The sequence below is a fragment of the Atractosteus spatula genome, chromosome 6 (genome assembly GCF_055471065.1).
Source record: "Atractosteus spatula isolate fAtrSpa1 chromosome 6, fAtrSpa1.hap1, whole genome shotgun sequence".
Lineage (NCBI taxonomy): Eukaryota > Metazoa > Chordata > Actinopteri > Semionotiformes > Lepisosteidae > Atractosteus > Atractosteus spatula.
Window position 1 is genome coordinate 20,649,127 of NC_142711.1, and position 16,658 is coordinate 20,665,784.

General features: G+C 38.4%; 1 protein-coding gene across 1 annotated transcript; it reads left to right on the forward strand.

Moving 5' to 3' along the window:
• The first annotated feature begins 980 nt into the window (after positions 1 to 980).
• Positions 981 to 14,852, forward strand: rab18a (RAB18A, member RAS oncogene family). The gene is made up of 7 exons (XM_088918092.1): positions 981 to 1,229; positions 7,218 to 7,273; positions 10,291 to 10,352; positions 11,419 to 11,491; positions 11,807 to 11,925; positions 12,385 to 12,451; positions 13,253 to 14,852. The coding sequence occupies exons 1-7, from the start codon at positions 1,162 to 1,164 to the stop codon at positions 13,423 to 13,425; spliced, it is 618 nt and encodes a 205-aa protein (XP_088774218.1). The 5' UTR covers positions 981 to 1,161; the 3' UTR covers positions 13,426 to 14,852.
• The last annotated feature ends 1,806 nt before the right edge of the window (positions 14,853 to 16,658 follow it).

Genomic DNA, 16,658 nt, shown 5'->3' on the forward strand with positions numbered 1-16,658 from the left:
CCTTTTGGGATTGACTCAATCCTGGGAACAATACTGTTCTCATCTCTCAAGAAGGAACAGTGAATGTGCTTCTTGTTGAGCTATTTGATCCTAAAACTACAGTACCTACACTGTCTATTTATAAAATTATATGTTTCTTTTGGAGTAGTTGTCTGCTCATGAAGGATTATCAGTGCACCTTTTACTGTATTGTACAGTAAATATATATAACAGTTGTAGCAGACAACAAAAATCTGTTATCTAGTTCATGTAAAAGTTAATGTGGTTAATGTAAAAACACCAAAAATACTTTAAATGTAAAGTATTGCATTTTTAGTCATTCTGCACATCCTTGAAAAGAGTATTTTTATAGTTTTATTTCCATGTTATATTGAAATATACGTTAAACATTTTTAAATAAATATACTGTATTTTTTTGGTCCAACACTACAGCTTTATGTGCACTGTTCTTCAAAACGCTAAATAAAATACCCAATGAAACTGGACAGTGTAAAGTGAGTAAAAACCAAAAATATAAATCCATAGTTCTAAAGTCTGAATACCTCAGTCCCATATCTCCTCTCCTGCCTTAACAATGTCCGTAGGAATTTTCCTGGAATTTATTTGCTTCTGCTTTAAAGCTCTTTTACAAATATACTGTAGTATTTTTTATTACATATACAAATATTGATGTTAACTATATTACAGAAACAGAAAATAACACCAAAACTTTTCGTTCACCAGTGTTTCTTACTAGTGGAAATGTCACTCCTTTGGAGATCAGTACCGAGTTTTACTGTACATGTTATTGATGCTCTTAGATACTACACTGCCAATCCTGTGAGTTTTTTTTTAATGAAAGCTTGAAGCATTTTCCTGAACACCAGCCTGACTGAGACTGCAAACCTAGACTCAGGAAAACGTCCCCCCTCCCACACCCCGATTGGTGCTGACGACCGCGCCCCCTAGCGGTCGTGGCGAAAACAGCATGTTGCGCCGCACTGGCGAGTGGGAGCGGCGCTGTGACGACATGGCGCCTGTTCTCCAATAGGAAGTTGCTGGAGGAGGGAGCCGCGGTGCGTTGAGCTCAGGGCCTCCGGTGCGGTGAGACAGCAAGTGCAACGTCAGCCCAGCTCGGGTAAACTGACAGCTGCCCCCCCAGCATAGACAACGCTGAAGAACATGGACGAGGACGTGCTGACAACTCTCAAGATACTAATAATCGGGGAGAGTGGGGTAGGAAAGTCCAGGTGAGACACTCTCACCCCCTGTCTGCGCTGTGAAACGCACTGTGCTCGGCCTTGCTGTCGCTAGCTGGGACTCGGAGTAGCAGCCGAGGCCTGCGCCTGACCTGACCTGCTTTGTTTACTGTATTGTTAGTCTCGTATTTCTCGCAACAACAGCTCATCTGGTTTTCCTTTTTTTATGCGGAAAGAGAGCCGTGTGTGGTTTTCGGGCACTCTGTGCACAAGTCGCGCCGCCAGATCAGTGTGTTTTATAAAACGCGTACAGGCGAAATGGTGTAAAACTGGCGTTTCAAAAGCAGTCGTGTTGTTACAGTAACTTCTTTTTCTTGCGGTACAGTTGTGCGGATGATGTTTTCTGCCGTGTCTGGAGACCTTTTTATCCTGCCTGTGGGTTGACAGCAGGCAGCTGCGGTAGTTAACCCACCGTTTGGCTTCGGGGTCTCGTTGTGTTGACGGGGATCGGCGTCGTCAGATGTAGACAAAGCCGTTGCTTGTGGTCATTTAGATGGCGATGTACTTACTGCCTGTGATACCAAGTAGGAAAACGACGGTTAAAAAGATGTTTCGCCACCTCTCATGGCAGCCTGCTGCGAGCTTGTCCGGTTTGGGATATTGGACATTTCAGGATTTCCCTTGCACTTCATCGTGAAGTGTCGATATCCTAACAGTGCTCTGCGGTTTTTGTACTTATCGCTATGCCTTAGTGATCTTTTCAATAACTAAAAAAATAAAGTCCAGTGTGGAAAAACGCACATCTCAGATGAACCCGATAAGCTAGAAATGGCGAAATTGTACTCTTCTCTGCGCTGGGGCCTGTGAAATGCTTGGGGCATGTAACAGGAGAGACCAGTCATGAGAAAACTGTTGCAATACTGAAGTCATCACCCTTGGCCGGTCTGAGCTCCTGAGCAAATTACTAATGGGGGCTTTTTCCTCAAGTGTGCCAAGTAAAATATTGCCCCCCTTCAACAACAAGAAAACATTATCCAGAAATGGAGACATGTCCGTCTAATATGACGTCTAATGTTCTGGGAAAAGAAAATTGACGACACTGGACGTGTTTTAAAACGTTTTGGACGTGCTTCTTTTCAGAATAGCTAGGGAAAGGCTAAACTTTTTTTTTTTAATAAGGGCGATTTTTATATACGGTGGGAGCCCTAGTTTATCATAGGGGTGAGAAGAGCCATTGTTTTGCAGGTGTGTGTGCGCGTCTCTGTTAAATAGTTAAAAGGATGTTTGGCATAGTTGTGTTTGCATAGCAAATCACCTGGTGCCTTAGGCAAGCCAACTCCAGCATGTGTGACAGTTCTGCACGTTATGTGCAATAATAGGTCACATACTAGTATCAGTAGCATAATGGCCATACACAATGTTCATATTTATTCATATCGTGTACCTGTGTTAATGCTGTAAATGTGATCTAGCCGTGTTTGTCATCTGGTTGTTTCACAAAACCTCACAAAGATTATAGAAGCCGGGTGTTGAAGGAGGCTGAATTCAGAGGGAGAGCAGTGAGTATTACTTCATTCTGGGGGCAAGTCAGAGAATTGTCCAACTCCAGCGGCAGCTCTAAAAAAAATCAGTAAGCGATCCCAGTTTTGACTATGGCACCCATCATCAAGAAAATCAAGGCTAAAGCGGTAGCTGCTGCCATATTTTGAAAAGGGTGTGTGAATGTTTTGCCCAAATTTAGAATCCGGTTTTGGGAGACTAACTTGTACTTAAAGGCAACAGCTGGAAATCTTCACAAAGGTGTGATATTTGTCGGGATACAGTGTCTGACAGGATTACTTTTCAGGGTGAGCTCATGACTCTGGTGTCTGGGGAGGAGTTCCATGGACATATCAAAGAAATGACATATCTGCCACCTGGCATCCAGTTATGAATGAAGCACGCCTTGTTTTCTCACCAGTACAGTGACTGGCGGAGAAAGATGAATATCATCTCTGAACAGTCTTTCTGGGAATGAATGTGGATATTTTCTGCTTTCGGATGGATTTGCTTCCTCTGGTTCTGGTATCCTAATTGAAACTGAGGTGCAGACAGTTTTCAGTGTTTACTGGGATTTTTGGGATGACAAATAGACCACAAGTTAAACACGCAGAACAAATGTTAGCACCCTGGAGCCTCATGTTACCCATGTGCTGACCTGCTGGCATTGACTTACCAAGGCCTCATCTCAGACTCCCTGAACTGGATACTCTCTCTCATTGCGTTCGGCTAAGTTCATTCATTTCTGCTGAAAATAAGTTAAATTTATAGAAGTAAAAAGGCTTAAAAGCTTATGCTGCCTTTGTGTTTGCTAGATGTTGAATAAATAGGCCATTAACAAAGGGCAAATTGTTCTCCTTCTGTGATTTGAAGCATTTTCAATAGTTTATATCATTCCTTTGTAGTGTTTGGCAGGATTTAAGAAATGTTTAGAAAGATCAATTGTGGGATATTTGGAAGAATTTATGACTGGTGTAATTATAGAATTTGAATTACTTGCCATATGATGGTAGCCATCGAGGTTTTCTGGGTTTAACGTACCTGTGTCATGATAGGCCTACTTCTTATTAAACAGGAAGCCTTTAAATAAAAGATAAGAATGTTTAACTACTAAACTAGTATTTTGTATATTGGTTCACTGAGTGTTTTATTTGGACTTAAAAACACGATATCATTAGTCATCCAGTTCTTAATTTTTTTTATATTTATTGATTTTTCTTGCTTAATGAGCTGTTACTTGAAAGGTTTGCAGTTCAGCTCTAGATAAATGTTGTATATTGTTTTCCCACTGGGATACATCATATGAGATGGCAAGAAGTCTGTTATAATTGTGTGGTGAAATGATACTTATCGTCCTTATTTTAATTATGAGGTGACATAATTGTGAAATGCGGTGATGGATGTTCTCTCAAAAACCTGATAGTATCCGCATTTACAAAATTGCACTTGAACTTGAGAAGTATGAGGTAATTCTGACCCTGATAACGTTACTCAACAAGCTGTAAAGGTGGTCATTGAAATAAAAAGATATTTTGCGTGAACTCAATGAGAGAAGCAATTTGCTTACGCTGACTAGCATGTCTGGTGTTGGGGAATATGGGTGAACTCTGACCTGATAAGATGAGCCATGATGAAGTCATCTGGCCTGCCTGCACTTTTCTGAATACGTCTGAGCTGACATTAGTGCGTGCACAGAGGTCGAGATGACGTTTTTCCATAGGACAGGGCCAGAGCAGTAAACCCCTTTTAGAAGAAAGGAGAAAGGGTTCTGAAGTTTTGTCAGAAGTTTTTGGTGCATATTCTGGGTTACAAAGCGGTTTAAAACTTTTCGATCATTTGGTATTAAAATGTCAAAATGTTAAAAAAAAAATTAAAGCAAGTTAGAAAAATTTAGTGAAGCTTTTAGATTTAAGCTGATGCAGAATGTAACTTGAGGTTTGGGTGTGTAAAAACTGTTCTACTGTCTGTAATTCAAGGTATATTTTGTTTCTTACTTGAAATGTTGTTTTTTTAAAGTTGGAGGATGATTATAAAGTATGTTTGATGGGATTATTCTGATGCAGAATATTCTAACTGCAGAAATAGTTTTTTTTTATGTCATGTTGTTTAGGCCTTCACAAATACATACATCCGCAAGCCCAGTACCTGGAGATGACTTCTTGTTTTGCTACAAAAATCTTCCATTAGTTCATGGATTTGTGATTTGCTTTTGGCAGTTACATCCAAGTTTAATTAGGCAGGCCTGGATAATCCCATTTAACTCCATGGATAAGTTTTTCTTGGTCCTGAACAAAACAAATCTAACTGTTATTAACAGGGAGTAACTCTCAGCAGTTATAAGAAGGGTTACAAACAAGGAGGCATTCAGTCCCTCTGGTTTGTTTTGGTGCTAGCAGCTAATTGCTCCAAGAATCTCATCCAGCCATGTCTCCAAGGGGTATTGCAGTGGAGGCTCAAATTAATAACTTAGGTTTTTTTTTTTGCTGCTACAAAAGCAGAAGACCTGTAAGGGATGAAATAAAATATATCTGAGCCAGTGATGGGAAACGTCTAGACAGTGAAGAGGAAGTGTCTGATGGACTAAATAAATTCACTCCCTGGCTTCTTTCAAGCAGTGTTTGGATGAGATCCTCAGATCAATTAATTTATTTCAATTGAAAATACTTCATTCATCCCCAAGGGGCAATTTAATCAGGAAACACTGTAACATTACAGTACATTCCAAATTAAAAATAAATCATTTTTAAAATAAATAACAAAAAACAACAAAAGATTAAATAAAATTATTACGAAAGTAACAAAGTGCATGTGCACTGGAAGGACTCTGACCTGTCCTACAAAATAAAATAATAATCTATCCATGAGATATTTTACATTTGCAGAGGGAGCTCTTTCCAATAGAGAGCATATGCATAAAACTTTCTTTACAGTCTTTATTGGCGAGCCAAATGCCCTCTGGAACAAAGCTAGATTTCCTTCTCTTTTTCCTGCACTGTGGACAGCGAAGACATGTTCTTGAAGGCAAAAGTTGAAAAGACCGATTAAGGACATGAGATGGGTCTTCAATTCAATGTATTTTTATATAGCGCCTTTCACAACAAGGTTGTGAAAGGCGCTTAACAATGCAAGTGACCATACATTTTGTCAATACAGAACAGAAGACAACGGAGGAGAGGAACCAAAAACTCCTTAGTAAGGAGAAAAAAAACCTCTAGGGGTCCAAGGTCAACTGGCTGCCCAACCCCTTTGGGCATGCTAACATTATACAATTAAAAAAAAAAGGAAATGAATGAGAGTATTAATCCATCCATCATGTCTTCTGTGTGTCAGTACTCCATGCAGATCTCTGTAGACCAGTAAATCCCTCCTAAACGATAGCTATATCCATGATGTCCCTCTTGGATCCATGGCAGTGATGCAGCATCCAACTCAGATGGTACCCAGCCCGGGTGCCATCTGGACATGTGGGGAGGAGAATAGGATAGTTTGGTCAGAACAGATGTATCTACCTGGTGGGCCAACATAGAGACACACAATGGCATGTACAGCAGCACCAGCAGCCATGGTTGCAGCAGGCTATGATGTAATGTGTGAGTAGGTGAGTAGTGATGGCACAGGCCTTGTTCAGGATCTGCTGGACATGCAGCTTTGCCAGGGGGTCTTAAAGGCTCACCAGTGATATTGGACTAACTGCTAAGTATCTGACGGGCGAGATGATTTGGTTGGCCTTCCCTTTTCTGTAACCTTTCTTAAGAAGCTGAGTGTCATCTGCAACAACATGGCCAGTTAGATAAGTGCGTACAGAAGCTCCACAGCAATGTAAGATAAATAGATTGCGTCTTCTGAATGAAACGTTTTTGTGACCTGATTCACTAAAGCTGTTTCCAGATACTGGTATGTGGCATATGTTTTTTTTAAAAAAACTTCTGCGGCAGAATCCAATGAAAACAAGAGCACTGCAAAAGGAAAGAAAAACTTGTTTCAGAAAATGTGGCGATGGGCATGTCAAAGTGTTTTTAGTAGCTGTCGAAAAACTTCACGGGAGTATGATTCTCTGTAAAAAAACTCAGGAGACTACTTTTCATTTTAGATAGTACTGTAAAGAATAGCACAGTCAATCACAAGTCTAAAATCTACTTAATAAAGATTTATGCAATTTCCCTCACGGGATCAATAAAGTATCTATCTTTTTAATTTATATAATATACTGTGTGTCACTGGCATCACCAGGGCATTAAGTGCAGGGGCATATGGATTTATCTTACTTTAATTTGCAGTAACACATTCAGGTGTGCATCATTCTTTAATACATATGCAGTTCCCCAGGTTCTAAAATTCATAGGCTGACTAAAGGTTTCCTCACTGTAAAGAAAAACTGAGGTTTGTCTTGGTTTCCGAAAGGTTAGTTCTATTTTGTTTGGGACCGTAATATAGTAAAGATTCTCACTGTATTTTTTTCATTCATTTATAAATTTTGATCTTCTACAATTTCTTTTTCAGTCTCCTGCTAAGATTCACAGATGATACATTTGATCCTGAACTTGCAGCAACTATTGGTAAGTTTACTGTACAGTAGACATTACAAAAGGGAAGGACATATTCACTAAGTGCTCCCAGACTAGGATTATCTGCATTGTCCTTTGAAGTTTAGGTACTTTACTTGTGTATCGGGTTAAACATTGGTAAATATCAGCTCAATGTAAATACTTCCAGATACTCATTCATTCTTTATGTTAGACACCCTGATCTGATGTTATTTTTCATACGTACAAGGTTGGAGTTAAAGGGGACCTGCAGTCCCAGTTTCTCAGACTGGGTTATTAAATGTTGGTAACAATATATTAGTTGAAGGTATTGCAAAATTTGACAAATTCTGAATCAAGCAAAAAAAGCATGAACTTTGTGAAAGTACTGGATAGTGACCATGTTGTCAAAAACCCCTGTTCTTGCCACGGGTGGGAGAGAGAGTTTGCACAAATTGTGATGTGATGCAGCCCTTCCTGCTCACTAGCCACTGTGATGACTAGTGTAAAGTGATGTACAAGTGAATAAATACAGGATGTAAAGCAGATATTTCACCGCAGAAATGTTCCAACGTGATCTGCATGCAGAGTTAACAAGTAAAAGGTATTTGCTGGCAAAACCGTCTCGAAACCGAGAGCAATATTTCTTTTGGATTAAACAAGAAGTATTCACAAGCCTTCGTGTACACAATGTCACAGGGCCGCTTCACCTCACCAGAAGTTCTGTTGCCTCGTTCTGAATCAAAGAACATGCCACTGTGCGTGCCTGGAAATTTAGTCTATTTTGTGATGTAAATTGGCGATTTTACACTTTACTGTGCACATTTTACCTTTATTGTGGTTTGAAATGCACTCATCAATGCAGATTCTTTCTAACCCTGAAATATAAAAACAGTGCTGCAATTCACTTTTTAAGTCTGTGAAATTCTACAGTAAAAGCATTGATGTTCTCAGCTTAAGCATATTTTTGCAATAATGCTTGGCTTGGATGAAGTACCCGGCCTGTTGGCATTTCCTTCTTGGTTATAGCTAAAAGGGGTTTGTCTTCCCAGCTCTGAGTATGTGTAGTTCTGTGCTCTACCTGTCTGAGGAGAGTAATACATGCCAATTGGCTGGGCAAGGCCTCAACAGCTCCTAAATAAGGCCTTAGAGAGTCATTTCCTGGTTTTGGCCCAGTATCTTTACTAATAAACATCCTCGAAGTGTAATGATTAACATAGTTTTTCTTAGTTTTAAGAGTTGTGTTGTTAAAGGCGTTTGAAGTTTCAGAATTCTAAAATTCCAGAGGTTCCACCACAGAGCTGTGATCAGGTGTAGAAGGAACTTCACTTAGTCGGTTCTAGAAGGAATTGTGGTCAGTTCTCCTATTGCTTTTCTTTAATATGCCTTCTGGAATTTGTGCTGTTAGCGACTTAACAGCACATATTCTGTGACAAAGCAGAGCTTTATGTGAAAGGAGATATTTTCTGCCAGACTGACGGTTTTCTCACAGCAAAGAGCTGTGTGTTAATAAGTTGTTTTTTTTTCCTCTCTGAAAATTTCATTTTAAGACTGGAAGTTCAGAAAACAATAACGTACTCCAATGTACAATGACCTAAGGCCACTTTTACTTTTTAGAAATCTTTAAGTTAATCCAAAACCGTTTAAATTCTTAGGGTTTTAGGCATCAGCTGGACTTTTTTTTCCTGAAATAATCAATTCAGTTGCCATCTGACCTCTTCTATGACTTGTGGCAAAAATAATAATAAATAATTTCATCAATTTCCCTACGGGATCAATAAAGTCTGTCTATCTATCTAACCCAAAACACAAAAACCACTGGAGGCTAAAATTAGGTTCATTATCTCATCACTGCCCCAGCCGAAATTCAGGCTCGGGGCCAGCTGGAGGAGAGTGCATCCCTCTCCAGCAGCTCTGCAAACTGCCAGGAGTCCTTTTTGACTAATCAGCCCATTGCTCGCTGTTGCATGGGAGTCCCAGTCACATTGGGTTACAGGCATGACCCAGGCTTGAGCCCTCCCCCTTCCCTGTTCCTCTGAGCCAATTGCATTGCTGGTAGCTTTACACAATAACTTTATGTAAGCTACAGCTTAAATCTCTACATGCAAAGATTTTTTTTAAGTGCAACATATCCAGCGTGGAAGTACATGCTTACACGTTGAACTTCTACTTTCCCGAGTTAGAGATATGAAAATTAAAATCCCTAAAAGGCTGTGGAAGTTATTAACCCGATGTGTGTTATTTTTTTTCATTCAAAATATTTAGAACTATTTTGTCATTTAAATTTACAACTTTTTGTCATTTTAAACGTTGGTTGGCTTTTTTGTTTTCAAATTAAGAAATAACAGCCCTGAATCTTTAAGGGATGGTTAGTTATTGACCTTTTTTTGTATGTTAAAGTGTAGTGGGCTGCTGAATGTGCATTGAGTAAAAGTTATACCTTGTATAAATTTGCTGTTTTGAATATGACAAATGTCAGAAGCCTTGTTTGTATAATAAAGGCTCGGTTACCATTGCTTCCACGAAGATTGACAGTGTTCGAGGTCAGAGAGGTGATAGTCTACTAAGCTTAAGTAACCAGTATGGCTTCTGTTTTCATTACAGTTGAAATTTGATAGAAATGTCCAAACACCCTACACTTGCTTTAAGTATGGCTGACATTTGTTAAATATATGTTTTAAATTGCGGATCAGACATCTTGTATCTATTTTGGGGGCATATATTTCAAAGAGGTAGCCAGAAAAGCTTTTAATGTTTTCAAGACTGACTTGATGGCGGTCAGTCTTATATAAATTATTTTAAAGGTAATGAACAGTTATGATATAAGTATGCATTTTCTTCTCTTATTCATTTCAACATTGTGTTTACTTGCTTGAGCCTAATCTAATAAAAATATACACTCGAAGTTTTGTGTATTATAGACTTCACTGGATACTTGAAGTTTAATGTAAGATGCCATTTATCAGAGACTCCTTACTTGGTGAAATATTGTATTTCACTGTTGAATAACGTGGAAAGTATTTACAGTACATTTTGTGTTGTGCATGTAGGTGTCGACTTCAAAGTAAAAACGATTTCGGTGGATGGGAACAAGGCCAAACTTGCGATCTGGGTAAGGGTTTTTTTGTGCTGTTTGTATATTGTTGGAGAGAGTAACAAATGTGGTACTTGGTATTAATTGTAGAAAATCTGTATTTTGCAATAAGAACTTCATTGCTATTAAATTAGTTGTTTTTAATACTCCAGCATGGACTGACGACCCCTTTCTTTTTTGAAACAGGCCAGTAGACAGATGCTGTACAGTTAGATAGAAAATGTGCCCTGTTTTGTGAAAGTTCTCTCATGTCGATTTGTGCACAATTGTGGACTGAGAAAATGTCATTTGTTTTTACAAGATGCTGTAAATCTTCTAGAATACAGTAGCACCAGCATCGTGCCTGATTTATGGTGGCATGGTGGTGTGCCGGGCACTGTGCTCAGTGTGAGTTTTCTCCAAGGGGCTCTGGTTTACTTCCGCCTCCGAGAGACGCGCTAGCTGGGTTGGTCGGTGTCGCCGACCCGTCCTTCTGCGTGTGAGCTGGCCTCCTGCTCGCTCGGGGCTGTCGTACTGCCTTCAGCCCTTCAACCCTCCTTCCAGGACGGGCTTTAAGCTGCTGCAACCCTTACTAGGAATAAGCTTTCTGAAGGACGGGAGCCTCACTTAGCACTTAGCCCTAATTACAGTGTAGCAGTGTTTTAAAATTTAGTGCAGTTGTGAGATTTGTACTTGGTTTTATTTTAATATATCTTTGAACCATTCTGTTGCTCTGTTTTTGCTAAGAAGTGAAAATGTCCCTTGTATAATGGTACAATATGATCCAGAGATTCACTCAGAAATAATTAGAAATGTGAATCAAGTGCCCCTTTAACTTTTTAAAGCCGGTCTTTGAGTCATTTTAGCGATTGTGCGAAGGCTTCAAGTTAAGTACTGATCTTGCCTGGGTCTTTAACTAAACTCAAGACAAGCCTCCAGAAGATGGCACTAGTGCATAACATTACAGTCCAGCCTGAACAGGTTTAATTCAAGGCCCTTTTTTAAATTCATCTGCAGAGGGTATACTCCTTTTTCCTATTGTTTTTCCTGTTAAAGTCAGGCAGACTTTCTTTAGTAAATGTGAACAAAATGTCTTGTATTGCAGGACACTGCAGGCCAAGAGAGATTTAGAACTTTGACACCTAGCTACTACCGAGGGGCACAGGGTGTCATCTTGGGTGAGTAAACACTCTCTTATTGAGCAGAGACATTACCTTCTACATGCTAGATTATAAATTACTGGGAGTTCTTTAATCAGTGTCACATTTTATTTCATTCGGAAATCTGTCAGAGATTATTTATGTGCTCGTAATAAGTGCCTCGTCTTAAATGAAGTGCAGTGGGGCTTTAAGAGATCTTTGCGGTGGATTTTAGTATTTAGCATAGCTTCTCTTTTTTAAAAAAAATAGATGATTAGATTAAAATTCACACTGGTATTCGGTTTAGTTACAAGCAAATTAAAGATTTTCAGGCTGCTCTCCCTTTTCTTGTAGTGTATGATGTCACAAAGCGCGACACTTTCACCAAACTTGACAACTGGCTAAACGAACTGGAGACCTATTGTACAAGAAATGACCTTGTGAAAATGTTGGTTGGGAACAAAATTGATAAGGTAAATATGATTGTCAGATATTGTCAGTAAGGAATATCCTTGTGCAAGCTTTTTTCCTGCTGGACTTCCCTAAAACCATCGTTAATCAGTAAATAAAAGGTATTTCAGATGCCTTTTCAAACAGATTGTATTCTTTATATTCTTTATGTTCATCAAAAATAATTGCCAGCCCTTGAAATTCTGAAGTCTGTTAGTACACTAATAAGCAGAATAAAATGTAGCTGAATAGAATGTGTTGTACAGTTTTGCGTTTCTTTGCGTGGCAATAATTTATCAAGCTATGGTGTTGAACATGTCATTTTCTACCTTTACTTAACCATTGTGTTTCTGATGCCTGCTGTGTGTTTTGTGTTTTCTTGGGATACGAGGGTCCTTGTGACCCTGCCTGCCCTCTTTGATTTACAGTAGCAGCTATAAACTGAAGACAGGCTTCATAAATGATTGTTCTTTTTGTTTAAGGAAAACCGGGATGTAGACAGGAATGAAGGCCTAAAGTTTGCAAGAAAACATTCCATGCTTTTTATAGGTAAGTCATTCCTCTTAAAAGAACCATTTTAATAAATTATCCTCGGCAACTATGTTGGGGAAGCTGCTTTTTAAATTACTGTCATTCTAGAAGGTGAATGTGTATTTTGGTGCCATATTGTCATTCTATTTTTAGCATGTTTTTCATCTCCCTCAAAACAGCCATGCCTTCAGACACAGGTCTCTTCAGTTTCAGGTTTTCCCAGCTGTTCTGACTTGCCTGATTTCAGATTCTTACAAACTTTGGTAGAAAAACAATTTCAACGTTAATCTATCTAAAAAAAAAAAGTCCTTCCTTCTTCTGGTTCTTTAATAGAGAACCAAAAGGATATTGGCTCTATATTAAATGAATAATGGTTTGTACAAGCCCACGACAATATTTTGGAACAATATTTTGGTACAATATTTGGAAACTTTAAAGAGCATTGCAGTGTATTGCTTTAATGTTTTGCTTTAGTATTATTTAGTAAATTTAGTAAACCGTGTTACCTGTCGTAAAGGTGTCAGGCACCACTACATACCTTTCAGAAAAAGTTATATATTGAAGTACGTTTGTCTCCTCTATCTTTTAATTTTGTTTTTGAATGGAATAATAAACCGTTCTGTAATAGAGATGTGTTCATTATTGTTCCACCAATTTTTTGGTTTGTTTTGAATTTTGATACTTGGGCAAAGCTTGTAAATTAGAATGGTGTGATCCACAGAGTAAATACCAGTTTGAAGTCAGGATTTAATTCAGATTTTATCTGCCAGGGACTTTTCTAGTGATGAACTTTGTGTGCATTTTGATCCTCTCGTACAGAAGCTAGTGCAAAAACCTGTGACGGCGTCCAGTGTGCTTTTGAAGAGCTGGTGGAGAAAATTATTCAGACACCAGGACTGTGGGAGAGCGAGACTCAGAGCCGGGGTGTGAGACTGTCTGATCACGAGGAGCGGGGTGGTGGAGGCTGTGGGGGATATTGCTCCTTGCTGTAAATCGAAAATCGACCACTGTCCCGCAACACCACTCGCGCACAAAAACAGACATCATTTTCTAACTATTGGAAGGGCCTCTGAACTGTATTGCTGTGTTTACATGTTCAGTAGCTGCGATAGTAGGGACATTGCTGTTTGCACACTTCCTGGTATCACTGCAGCACCCACCGTTTGTAAGTTCCCCAGCTGAGCAACTTTGTAGACTACAGCTGATCTGACCCTCCTGTCCATGGCTGCTTTTCATGAACTGCAGTGGAAACGGTCTGCCAAGAGCAACTGAATGTGGTTGATCCGAGTCAGTAAATAATCTTACTAATTCACGGCAAAAACAAACACATCCATCCTCGCTGCCTTTTAGAGTAAAATGTTATTTTTATCTTGTATACGTGATGACATTTTTCCTGTAAGTGCAAAAATGTTCAGTTTCTTTCCTGCCTCTATTTCAAATGTGCAGACTTTGTAATGCATTCTGTCAAGGGAAGCACAACCTGATTAAAAATAATGATTTCTTTTCTCTAGTATGTTGCCGGTTTATGCTCAGCATGATCATGCCTTGTATTCCAGATTGAAGAGAAAAAAGCAGAAAAGCAACAAAGGAGTGTTGTATTTTATTATTATTTTTTCAACTGACATGATCCTATAATCTGGATGGATACCCCTTTTGAGTAATGTATGTGTTCTTTGGAATCTGCTTTTTTCAGTAATAGATTTACAACCATTTTGCAACTGTTTGGCTATTTTATTAACTTGGACACTAAACTTTAAACATGTTTGGAAGAATTTGTATGTTACAGTACCACAGATTGGCACGATAGACTTTCTATTGTTCACTGCAAAAAGCCTAAATGTGCATGTCTTATTTGGTTTCCTGTATCCTTAGCTCTTGCTTTTATGACCTGTAACTCATGCATATTATTCCTTTTCCTAAAAACACTTTCACATCATACATTTAACACACCTGATCATATTATATAAATCATTCCTGGGTCTGAAATATATATAGATCTTGTATTGATGCCTTTGAATATACAGTATTCTGAGTGCAGAATTTTTCTTTTCCCTTGCTGTTTAAAAGCTTGTTTTCCTGTCCTGTCAACTAGTAATGTATCCACATTGGCAACATTTCATCTGTGTTGTAGACTTCAACCTTTGCCATCCCTATAGCACTTGAGTGCCAGAACAGAGATTTGGTTGCAGGGATTAAGTGGTGAAGTTAGTTGACATTTGTTCTACTTCCAGTCTTTCTGGATGATTTGGAAACATGTGAAGGACATGTGGTACCTTCTGTCTGTGTTTGTTCAAACATTCTAATTCTCTTTTCTATTTTAATGTTTTTTTTTTAACAGCATGTAATTGAATATTTGTGTTGTAACTCAGATTTACATAACTCTTCACGTTTACTTAATAAATGGTCAGTTATTTACTGAGAATGCATCTGTCAACCATTGTTACAATCGTAAGTTGTATGCATCATATCTTGGTTTCAATTTTTTTCAAGACCAGTAGTCTTCCCTGGGTTATATTCTTAAACCTTTCTCTTAATATCGAAGAAAAGATTTTTAACACATACAAAAACTGGTTAGTTCTTGTAGATAAATGCTCTTTGCATTAATTTAGAACAAGAACATCATGTACCTTTGTATGTTTTACTTTGTAAAATATAATTTATTGCATTTGGAGAGATGATAATTGCTTACGACTGCATCAATCATATATACTGGACTGCTTTTGAAAAGTTCTTAAACATAATGCTGTAAATTCCAACACGTGGGGGGACAAATCTTAGTTTGTTAATGTAAATAAAGATCAGTTAACTAGGTGACTTGCTAGTGTTCATTGTGTTAGCACCACATACTGTAAATATTAAGCCCCTTCAGCATCAGTCTGTATAATTTGTTCCACATACTTTTGTGAAAAGTTGTCATTTCGTTTTTAAATTTGATGTATTCATCCATTTTCTCACTGCTTTAACCAGTACAGGGTTGCGGGTAAGAAGGAGTCTACCCCAACACGTGACGGGTACACACAGACACAAATACACACACACCAGGGCCAGAGAAATCCCACATGAAGGTAGGGAGGACATACAGTATTGTACAAATTCCACACACCTAAGAGGCCCACTGTACTAATTCTAACCACTGTGCACTCTTGCTGCCCATGAGTACCTTTTTTTCTTCTTTTTAGAACTAAAGAGATTTTGTTTCCCTTTTATGCATCCATGTGTGACAATTATTTGGAAACAGCAACTTGTGCTTCTTTGGAAACTTTCTAGGGCAACAGTATTATCTGGGGATCAAATGAAAAACAAAACTGCTCTCATTGAAGCCTTGTCCACACCATATAACATGGTGTTACTTTGCATTTAAAATCCAACAAATGTAAAATTGACGTTTCAGTTCTCTTCATCATCACTTTCCTGCATTTTGTAGATCAGAACAGTAATAAAACAGCAATTTTTTATTATAATGTGGTGACCAAAATAAACACTTGTCTCTTTCATAAGTAGCTTCTTCTAGCTTTGCATTTCACATTTTGTATTTAGATTTTATGCTTTTACTACCTGCATGCAAAACCCGGCACTTGTCTGCATAAAGCATCACCTGCCAGGTGTTTGCCCAGTTTAGAATTTTATGTAGATCTTTTTGAGATTCATTTGTCGCTTAAACAGTGTTTGCTTATCTTCTTAATTGGAATAATTTGCAAAGTAGACTGCAAGACTAGTCTAAAAATGCTAGTAGTATCTAGTATGTTGATAGAAGTTCAATGGTCCTAGTATCGACCCTTGTGGCACTCCACAAATCACATCACTCCAATTTGAGTGATCACCTCTACTTTCGACCCTCAGTTTTCTAGTCTGTTCATTTAAGAATTAATTGTTAACGCTGAGCTTGATCAAATGCCTTCTGAAAATCTAAATATACTTTATCATGTGCCCTGTTATACTGTAGGCCTTACTGTCATTGTTTACTTAAATAACTCTAACAAGATAGTTAAACATGTTAACTAGTTGATAGGATATTTTTCCATATGTTATTTCTAATTATTGCCATTTCTAATATGATTTTTATAAATTCCATTTGTAGTCATTGTGACAGTGTCCAGTAATTTGATTGTGGATGACTGTCACTATTTTTGCACTCCATAGGCCTAATTGTCAGTTTTCTCTAGCAGTTGAACCCCAAAGAAAGATTGTGACCAATCCGCCTAATCTCTTCAAGCACATGCTCCAT